The 10,787-nt window shown below is 46.6% G+C and overlaps 5 protein-coding genes across 5 annotated transcripts; all 5 read left to right on the top strand.

The window, feature by feature from the left end:
• Positions 1-2,320: 2,320 nt before the first annotated feature.
• Positions 2,321-2,608, top strand: SARC_03295 (hypothetical protein; the record flags this gene model as incomplete). Its single annotated transcript, XM_014302917.1, has 1 exon — positions 2,321-2,608. One exon carries the CDS (start codon positions 2,321-2,323, stop codon positions 2,606-2,608), a length of 288 nt encoding a protein of 95 aa, XP_014158392.1.
• A 1,733-nt stretch (positions 2,609-4,341) lies between these two features.
• SARC_03294 (hypothetical protein) lies at positions 4,342-5,066 on the top strand (the record flags this gene model as incomplete). The annotated part of the gene is made up of 2 exons (XM_014302916.1): positions 4,342-4,974; positions 5,004-5,066. 2 exons carry the CDS (start codon positions 4,342-4,344, stop codon positions 5,064-5,066), a joined length of 696 nt encoding a protein of 231 aa, XP_014158391.1.
• A 152-nt stretch (positions 5,067-5,218) lies between these two features.
• Positions 5,219-5,641, top strand: SARC_03293 (hypothetical protein; the record flags this gene model as incomplete). Its single annotated transcript, XM_014302915.1, has 1 exon — positions 5,219-5,641. The coding sequence occupies one exon, from the start codon at positions 5,219-5,221 to the stop codon at positions 5,639-5,641; it is 423 nt and encodes a 140-aa protein (XP_014158390.1).
• Positions 5,642-8,088: 2,447 nt separating this feature from the next.
• On the top strand, positions 8,089-8,346 carry SARC_03292 (hypothetical protein; the record flags this gene model as incomplete). Its single annotated transcript, XM_014302914.1, has 1 exon — positions 8,089-8,346. One exon carries the CDS (start codon positions 8,089-8,091, stop codon positions 8,344-8,346), a length of 258 nt encoding a protein of 85 aa, XP_014158389.1.
• Positions 8,347-8,880: 534 nt separating this feature from the next.
• SARC_03291 (hypothetical protein) lies at positions 8,881-9,759 on the top strand (the record flags this gene model as incomplete). Its single annotated transcript, XM_014302913.1, has 1 exon — positions 8,881-9,759. One exon carries the CDS (start codon positions 8,881-8,883, stop codon positions 9,757-9,759), a length of 879 nt encoding a protein of 292 aa, XP_014158388.1.
• Positions 9,760-10,787: the final 1,028 nt, after the last annotated feature.

Genomic DNA, 10,787 nt, shown 5'->3' with positions numbered 1-10,787 from the left:
ATTCTTTGCGTCATAGTATTAACCGAGTCGGCACTAACCATGTACATCTCCCATCTCTACTACTGTGGATCCTAAAGAACTTTCTTCTTTTCGTCTAACAACTTCTTAAATATAATTTAAACTCATTAACTTGCAATTCGATTTGTACTTGTCTCACACTGAAAACAACCTTCCTACCTGTACTCACACATGACTACTTATCTGTGGATTCTGGCTGATTCTCTGATTTCGTCATTTGATCGTCTTGAGACCTTTCTCGTTGACCCTGGCTAATGTTCTACTTGATTGGAATGTTCGCTCATCGGTTTAACCCGTATTAGTAGACTCTTCCATCATACTCGTTGTCCAAACGTCGTTAGTACAACGACCGGATAATCTAAATCGTTCCTTTTGATGCGACATTCTTTGTTCGTATCGTCTTTCAATTGTTATACATATAACAAAAAAAAATGTGCCAGCTACTGACTAGTTCTTATTCTGTAGCTTTCCTTGTAATTACTAATAAACTATCAACTTCTATGGTAAGTTAAAAATGTAGTAAGTATACGCTAGATAACTGTATCTCAACGTTCTCCCTCCCCAGGGAGGGGAACGTTGTTCATTTTTTAATAATTATAAACAGTAATCCTAAAATGACTGACTCTTAAAATGAGTCATTAGTCATGTGCTGTAAAACCAGCAAAATCCTAAAACCCAGTTTATCAGATTATTCTGATAAACTGTAAAACTTGTAATAAACCTAAAATAATCAAATAAATCTAAGTACTTGTATTCTGACCACACCTCTACCCTACTTTTAAGTGTCCGGGCACCCAATGGTACTCTTACGGTCTACGAGACGCGGCCGGTAGCGTTCTTTGTCTCGGACTGGCACCCTAGAGATTGCAGTGTTATCTCTGGCTTTGATAACTTACAAGAGAACCTGATAGCTATATCCTGGGACCAGTCTACTAGCCCACCAATTTTTCAGCTAGACCTTCCCCGGGTGACGTACCCCGTGAGATTCCTTATTCCCCAAGCACCCGAACAGCTAGCGAAGATTGATCTTCCACGACCCTACGGGCCCTAGAACGTTAAGTTGCCATACGAATATGATTTCCGGCTCCTGGAACGCTTGGCGAAGATCCTTTATAAAAACCCTGGTGAACTACAGGAACTCAAGGTCCTCTTCAACGCAGCACGACACGACCCTCGGCGCCCACGGTACATCAACGACGCCCACGGTACATCAACGACGCCCTGGTTAAATTGCGACTGAATGAGGGCGCACAACCAGTACGCCAGATATATCGGACCCGGGACCCGGGACCCGGTACTCAAAGCGGTCGAGACCGCTAAGATGGAGCAGAACTACAGTGATGGAAAAGCGGATGAAGGGGACAAGTCGAGCCAGTGGAATTGTCAAGAAGAACTATACGGTTACCCCGACCTTCCCTGACCACTACCGTACGACTATTAATTACGTCCCTATCGACCGTTGGTTGCATCGTTTCCCCTATCAGCTCCCTATCGAGGCAGACATGGCTGAACATTCGCGCAATGCTATAGTCCAGTCTGCAACCGACTTGGCGGCTTCATACTACAAACTCCTCCTACACCCGGAGTCTCGCGGCTATCTCACTTTCACAACGGCGGACGGTGGCTTCCAACAACCTCGATGCCTCATGGAGGGTGTCGAGAATGGCTATTACGCCATGCAGCACTACATGGATACAACATTTAGACTCATTGAAGTGTTTAAAGCTTACCTCGACGATGGCAACCTCGTTACAGTCTGTAAGACAGCACAGACGATCCTCGAGGCCTTGAACGACCACTGGAATGACATATTCTGGATCGTCAGGATCTGTATTGAGAAGGACATTTAATTGCAACCACCTAAGTGCCAATAGGCAGTACTAGTGGACTGTGCCATCCTATTCTTTGGCCGTGAGAACATACGCAACACATCCGCTATTATGTTCAAGCGTGCCCAAGCCCTTTTCGACAGACCAGCCTTCACTAACCGCCAAGAACTTGTTAGCCTCCTTGCAGTCATGTCATGGTAGGCTAATTACATACCAGGTTATGCGGCACAGGCGGCGGTCTTATCTGATCTAACCCGTAAAGGCGCCATACTTGAGTGGGAGACGGCCCACGAGGTAGCGCACACATATCTGCTTTCAACTATCGGTCTCCGTATTTGGCTCTACCATTCACTACCTCATCAGCACCTGGTAGCTACACCTGACGCCAGCAACAGAGGCATAGGGGCCGGAGAGCTTCTCCCACAAGCCCTTCATTGTACATCGGACAGATAAAGGCTACTGTGGATCGACCTATGCTGCCACCGCGCCAGACTGTCGCTTCAGCACATGTTGCTGAACCCCAGTTGAATAGCGAGCAGGCATTGGCTCAGGACATTGCCCCTCGATACCCCTATAACCGTGACCTCACAAAGCCCTCACGCGACCGAATCCGGCCAGAGGCGGTCCTGTCGTACATGACGTCCCTTCCAGCACAACCACGGGACCTTGGGAATACCATCGGTACCTTCAAGTATCTATACCCTGCCGTCTTCTTGTCCGCCAAGCTGAACGACGCACCGGAGAACTACGATGCCGCATAATTGTCCACAAGGTAGCAGGCTTAGCACACCGTTACTATCGCCCTATGATCCTGCTTTCCGCTCATAAGCCGTTCATCACAATCATGCGGGACCCTGGCCCGTACTTCCACTCACGATCAGTTAAGCATAAGCGATGGCTTCGCAGTATCGAGGACATCAACGAAATCCCTATCGATATTGGTTATATCGAGGGCCGCCTTACAGTCTTCGGCGGCTACCTGTTGCGATGTCTCGACGAGACGGACAAACTCCGATAATTTGTACAACAGAGTGTTAGGTTTGAACTACTCTCCAACGCTGCCATCCAAGATGACAGTCGGGTTTGCTAAAGTTGAGCACGGCTCGGTCCAATGGCATACACCTACCGACCCCCTAGACGAGGCTCTCCTCGATGTAAAAGTCGGTCTCCTCTAGGCTGACTATACGATACCAAGACGTTTACGTTAAAACGTTAAAAGGCAAAATGTTAAAAATAAGTTTAGCTTCAGCCCTTGGTAGTGAGCAAAAGATTAGGGGATTTTAGACTGAGACTATTTTCTATATGCTCCGCTCTAATCACTCACTACTTCGGTCTAGATTTATTTATGTTTTAGCTACTAAGATTAGATATCATTTCATTGGACGTATATTTTACATTTCACGCCTCGAAACAATTATCTACTCAAACTAACCAATAAAATATATCTAAGTCCAACTTAAGAAATAAAAAAATCAAATCAAAACACCAAGTCGGAGCAGTATACATCTGTACCTAAACCCCATCACTTGGTACCTAGCTCCCCATCCAATTTAAGGCATAGCCGGGTACATCTAGTTGGCTGGCTAGGAGGAATCAAAACCATATTATCCTAAATTCGAACAACTCTGATCCTGTCCTTTTCTCAGTGGATTATTTTGCTCTGAGATCATTATCGAATTATACCATAGGTTTGTACCAACAACCATTTCATGCCTGAGACCCTCTCGCATGGTACGATTCCCAAAGTGTCATTTTCAGGTGTCAGATTTGTATCATTCCTATTTTTTGTACGATTCTAATTTCAGTGGAAAAAAATCAATCTATATTTGGAAAACCACCTAATTGTCCACAGTAGAGTCCCATACTCTACTGAGTACTATCACATGTTCAGAATCGTGAATATCTCAATTCTTGTTCATGTACACGTATATCCAGTATTATAAGTATAACCGTTAACGCGTTAATACGTTTATAATATACGTTTACTGTGCAACTACTATTAGGAACCCGCTATTTTTACATCGACCACAACAGCTGGGCGATTAATGGCCTTTTGGATCGATATCTCACAACAGTTGTGGGGCGCCTATGACTTAGAAATATTCGCGAGCCATGATGACCATGTCCTCACCGTCTACTGTACAAAGGATGTTGCAGGTGGTCCAGATCCAACACCGCCACAAACTTCCCGTAGACTGACATTGACAGCTTCTTGCGTCAGCGGGTCCTGGGTGTCCCGTTTACTTCGGTTGTGGCGTGTGTTCCTCTCTGGCCATCTGCAGCCTGATTTCCCGTCTACTTCCGGCTCATCCAAGGGACACCCTTGGTCATTCCACACAGGAATAACACTTACCTCCACTATGGCAAGCGTATTGTGGGCAGACCACCCTGGAAATACACTCTTGTTGCCCACCTATGCGGTGCGCAACTACTGTTCATAGTAGAGAGCTACTTCTGGAAGAGAGTCGGGCTTTCACGCCCTCAGGACTGCCTCATGTCCATTGAATATGTACCGCAGTCGTGCCTCATAGCCACGCCGGTCCGTCAACAGATTACACCTCTTACTACATGCACACTGACTGACCTGTCCCCACCTGTAGACAATCTCGAATCACTTACGACTACGCCCAACGCTCTCTCTACAGCACGGGTTGATTTCTTCGTCAATGCTCGTGGTTTGGCAACTACCCCAGCTCCGGAGCCAGCTACCTTTCCCACTTCGTGGATGCAGGCGGCCTCCCTTGACGACGACACCTTCCCCGGCACTTACCCCGCAGACGCTGATATGGCCGCAGGCAAGGTCACGGCTACACCAGCCACGGTGGACGCTCCGGCTTCCTCGGCTGACATTGATGCCGCTGCCAATCAAAAGCTGGACCATGCAGACATGTTGGAGTCTTTTACACCAGCAACACACACTGATGATAAAGCACAGGTCACCGACGATGACCCTGTACTTCCGCCCCCTACAGCTTCCGATGAATTGCTTAACGTTGACATCCGGGAGTATAATCAAAACCCAGCGTTCCAGCAGGATGTCTACTACATGGAGGAGACCATTCCAACCTTCCAGGAAGTACCCCTAGGGACGGGTGGCCAGGTCCGCCACCACCAGGAAGCACTCCTAGTGTTTATACTTCCCTATAGCTATTTTAGCCCAAGTGGGCTGGTTGCGGCACGGCAGGTCGTCCTTTTCTGGATGTGGTGGTGTATATTTAGATAGCCAATTAGATTTAAGTAATAATAAACAAATTTTTCTGACTCATCGTATGTCAATAGCCCATCTGAAACACATACAAAAGTACACTTTGCCAATACACATAAACATGATACTTTATACTATAGCTACGGTGTTAGTAGTAGTGTTAACTATGGGAAAGGCACTAAAAAAAGATCTGGTAGCGGCGAAGAGGTTTGTGGGGAATACTGCTTATGTTAATTGGGTTCATATGGACGAGCGGTATGCCCAGGCACGGTTTGGTAGTAAGTATGATAAGATCTGGATGCATGCGATCGTGATGCAGATAGATCGTGTTCCATCGATGACAGGTACGACTAACATATACAAGATAACTGTGAAGGTTGAAGGGTTTGTTAGTCCTGCTGGGGAGCGGTATTTGAGACTGAAAAGGTTCAGTCCGCAGCTATTGAAGCTGGTATCACCTGCCGATAATAATGATAGTGAACACGAACTAAGTGTGATATCTGGTGTACCACATGATTTCCTGATAAGAGAGCAGCAAAGAGCGGAGAGAGCGGCGACGGACCCAGCTATATATCCATCTTTGGTATAAGCACAACCAACAGACACTACCGTTGGTCAGTTGCCAACTCACACACACCACACAACTGGCAGTGAAGACAACAATACTGCGATCAGTGATGTACAACGAACACAATTAGCAATAGACCCACAAGATACACAACCTACATCAGATGAATTGCCATTATTGCATGACTTGCTTACTCCAGGACGTAATGATACGCAATGATCAATCAAAAATAGATACTAGTAACCCACCAGTAACATACAAGTAAGTAACATAGGTACTGTGGTACCAACGCTATTAAATATGGCACAAGCACTTACACAGCCGGCAACACTTATCGATAACAGAGAACCGGTCACAGTGCATGGACAGACGTGGCACTGGGGGAGCGTTGATGTTGATGAGACAGGTCCTGATATTCATAAGTGGAAAGTTATGGCCAACCATGAAGTCTTCAGACCACAGGATGGTATCGCACGATATGCCTTGCAATACTTCTACGCTATATTCCCTATGGGTTTCGGATAACCATGTGTGCATTAACCAACCCCATACTGACGAAGTGCAAGGGCGATACTAACAGCAACTCACTTACACCTGGAGAGCTACTTGTGTTCTTTAGTGTGTACATGCAATTTTGTTTCATCGACTTTGGAAATCGAGGTGACTGTTGGCGGAAAACTCAGTGTGAGTATGAATCACACGCACCACATAACTTTGGTCGTTGGATGACTAAACACCGTTTCAACAATATACACGCATGTCTGCAATATACAGAGAAGACGACAGGCGAGGAAGATCCCAACACACAAACACACCGATGGTCTCCCGTAAAGGGGTTTGTCGATGCGATAAATGAACATAGAGATCATACTATCGACTCAAGTATGCACATTTGTATCGATGAAGGTATTTCTCGTTGATATGGTTTTGGGGGATCGTGGTTGAATTATGGGTTGCCACACTATGTGGCTATGGATAGAAAGCCTGAGAATGAATGTGAGATTTAGACAGCATGTTGTGGTCGCGGTCAATTCCTTCTAAATTTAGAGATAGTGCAATGGTTAGATGCGGACGAGCGGCCATTTGAAGCCACCCACCAGACGGGTACTGCTATTACGCTTCGTTTGGTGGAGAAATACTTCCACACAGGAAAAGCCGTATATGGCGATAGTTAGTTCGCAAGTTTTAGAACCACCAAAGCATTACGAGAAAGGGGTATGTATTTCACCGGAATAATCAAAGCAGCAGCCAAAATGTTTCCCTTCGCACTTCTTGGAACGGAGGAACTTGTAGGCGAAGGCCATTGGAAAAGTATGTTGACAGAAGATGAATTGGGAAACAAGTACACTGCCACTGTTTGGGCTGATAGGAAAGTATTTTATAAATACTCATGGAACTACACATCAAGGGACGACAATCACACGGAAACACATGCGAATTAAGAGAACTTCCGTGTCGATGAAGAAAATACAGTGTAAGCAGCTTCAGCTTGTAGATCAATACTTCACGGTTGATCGACATAACAGGTATAGATATAATACTCTCAATTTAGAGAAGAAGATAGGAGTGCGTTCATAGGAAAAGAGGGTGGATGCTTCACTATTAGCTATATGTATCATTTACTCCTACTACGTACAGAATCAGACAAGACATGTGATCAGTGAGTTTTGTTACAAATGCTGTCGAAAGACTTGATTGAGAACCAGATGATCAACGAGCAAACCGATTTTTGACATCAGCGGCTGTACGTAGGCCCGAATCTACTTCATCTGATGTAGGCGCACACACAACACCAATCAAAGATCTGATTAGAGAGAAAAAGAAAAATAAGGAGGGTAGTACCGTTGAAGATTTGAGAGTCAAACGCAAGTACTGCAAATACTTTAAATGCACCAAGAAGAACATGTAGCATCTAAGGACCAGATTATTAAAAAGCCAATCTAAATCCCAAACCCCGGGATCATCAAATATTAAGTTTTGGAATTAGGATTGGAATATTTCTGATATTCGAGTCATCAGAAATATTAACGGTAGAACCGGTAAGCTACGCCGGGACTCCGCGTGTGACTTAGGTAAGTCCTGAGTCTGGTGAAAACACAAATAAAGACTCAGTCCGGTTCTCTCAGACTAAGGACTTTTCCTAGCTGAGATAACCGTGCTTGGAAGAGGTCTATCGTATCCTTTGACTCGTACCTTTCAGCCACTCTTCATACTCTACAAACAGTGGAAGTGGATGTGAGTGTAGTAGATGTGGGGCTGGCGTATACAATGGCTGCTTCCTCCCGCACCTACGAGAAGCACATCCAGCCGAAAAAAATATTTCACTTTTTTTAAGAAATAATCTGATAGAAATATTGGCAACACAACAAATCGTCCATATGGGCTGAAAACACCCGCCCAATTGGGCGATTTCCAGGGGAGTATAGACACTAGAACAACAGGTTCCCGACACAGCCTCCACCATAGACATGGTGACCGACCTCGTGGACTTTGTGCCCAAAACTTGGCAGTCCCCACCGGACCCACCTTCCCCGGTGTCCTATACGGTTTCCCACGCACCTAATACGGATGCACCATTGCACAACCGACGCTCTACCACGCACAAGTCCACATCCCAACCACTGGTCACGGAGACCTATGTCCTCGAACAGCTCGATCGGTTGCAACCTACATGCATGGAGCAACCGGTCGGTCAGGAGAAGATTTTCCAGATCATTTGGGTCTGACACGATGGCTACAGCCATCTCCTCGCCGACCGCCTGCAGGCCCTTGGTATCCAGAAGTGCGGATGGTCGATACCCGTCCCCCTCTTATAGATTTGGATTTGTCTGGGCTTGCCGACCGGATTCACACGCGGCCTGCTCCAGCAACGATGTTTTGCTGAAGTGAACCTTGACTTTGTGTATATCTAAACTGATGCAGAGGGCAACTACTATGTCTTAATCGCCCAGAACGGCTGTACTTTACGAGCGTTCGGCACCCCCCCCCCCCCTCTTTCGTTCTGGCGACATGCTCGCCTCTGAACTTATCCACTTTTGTAATACACATCTGGTTCCAAGCGGGCATGTTCAGACCTACGTGATTGACAAGGGCAGTGTCCTTATCAGCGAAGAGTTTGCAGCTTAAGCCGCCAGTACCAACAGTAAAATACACCTGGTCCCCACGGGTGAACATGGTGGTAACGGGCGTATTGAACGCTTAGTGCGACGGACCACCCGTAACAGCTTGCAACGGTCCCTTGCCCCTGGTGATCAGCACCGATGGCGACAAGAACTACCCCATTTCCTGGCGAACTACAAAGCTATCTATTCTGCCGCGATCCAGAGCTGTGCGTATACCTTGGAAACGGGTCGCATCTACCCCCACCCGATCGATGCGATCATCGAAGGGATTTAGATTCGGTCCTCGGATGTCCCGAGCCAACCATTTCCCTACAGGCTGAATTGCTTCCCCGGGATGTCCAGGCCGCCCGGGCTGTCGCTAAAGTACGGGAGGCGCAGAATGAGTATGCCGATCGACACCGCGTGGACGCACCCATGATCGAAATTGGGCGCGAAGTTATATATACCACCATGCAGGCTCCTAATCACAAACACACAAAAGACTGGTTAGGCCCTGTCACTGTCCTCGCACATACAGCCCCGGTTATGCACTATATTTTTGACAAGGCCATGAACAAGGAATGCCGTGTGCATATCGAAAATATCGAGGCTCACCTGCCTCCGATTGGACGGCCTGAGCTTCGTCCGGTGAGAGCAATAGCGGCCTCCGCCATTGGGAGCTGGCTCTTCTTCAGTTCCCCTTTGGCTGATGAAGGTGACGACGAACATCTCGACGAACGGGTCGCCATGTTCCGGACCAGTGCCCCTGCCATGCGTTTTCTGTACGGCTGTTCCACAGCGTTTAATAAATGGATCACGCTGCTGAAGACCACTGGCCGCCCCAGGGGCGATGATTTCACAGCTGATGACGAGGACCATTTCTCGTCCCACGCCGACAAGGTCACCAACCCCGCGACTACGCTGTCTACACTCCGTAAAGCAAACACCTTCGCCCATAGTCGGGCGGAACGCGATAGTAAGATTGCCTCCTGGCAAGATAAGCAACTGGCGCTCAAGCTTACCACCACAGCTGGCTAGTCTTCGCCTTAAGTACACAGAGAACCCTTCCTTTTTTCGTGTACTTCCATGGTCGCCGGTTTATTCTACCCTTCTTTTATTTCTTTATTTATTTCCCCGATTGTAATAACGCCAATATGTGACATTACAATTTAATTTGCGATATTACCGCTCCTTCCTTCTTATGAGCCGCGTCCCCTCCGAGCCCGCGTCTGTGTGTGTGTGGGTGGGGGGGTGTAGTAGGAGACGGTATACTGGTCGGACCTACTCCAGGATAAGTCCGGTCCTATGACAAGGACAGCTGGACGGTCCTATTTCCTGAGCCCAGGGCAAAGGACTCACATGTCAACTATAGCTAGAGTAACCGAGGCCCTGAGACCCGGTTAAGAACACAGCCTAAACTAGGGTGGGAGTCTGGTATTTTGTACACTGGTTCTAGCAAGGCTGAAACATCTAGCTTAGTTTCACGATAGTAACCAACGTGTACACTTTACTACACTTAGATTTTTGCACACACACATGCTCTTTTAAAATTTATATAGACATACGTATACACATATCAGCTCATTTGCGCGGCTAGTACCACACTCAATGTTGACTTACAGCACCTGTAATATAAAGTGGTCGTATGTACAGTGTCCTACTGTAAGGATAAAACAGCGGATAAGAAGCAAAAGCCGGTGCCCATAAATGACCCCGAGAAGCAGAAGCTCTATCGATGAATGAAACTGCTCGGTCGTCTCGACAATGGCAACAAGAGCTCTGAATTTCCTAGAAAAAAATACAATTAGAAGTATGTAAAATTGATTTCCAGTAAAAGTGGATTGTTTCACGAGGGAATAGGCAAATATAGACAATGTTTTGCACACTTAACTAACATCAGGCATCAGAAGGTACGAAATGCAGAGAACATACAATAAATAAGATGATAGTATAAGATAGTATACAAGCCGATGAACATCCCTTAAAACACAGTAAATGTGTGAGTAGGGCCTATGATACTTCCGATCCAAGCCGACAAGTACATATCGAGTGCATATGTGGTCTGG

Source organism: Sphaeroforma arctica, assembly GCF_001186125.1.
Source record: "Sphaeroforma arctica JP610 unplaced genomic scaffold supercont1.165, whole genome shotgun sequence".
Lineage (NCBI taxonomy): Eukaryota > Ichthyosporea > Ichthyophonida > Sphaeroforma > Sphaeroforma arctica.
The sequence above is the reverse complement of the archived record's forward strand: the minus strand, read 5'-3'. Positions and strand labels throughout refer to the sequence as shown.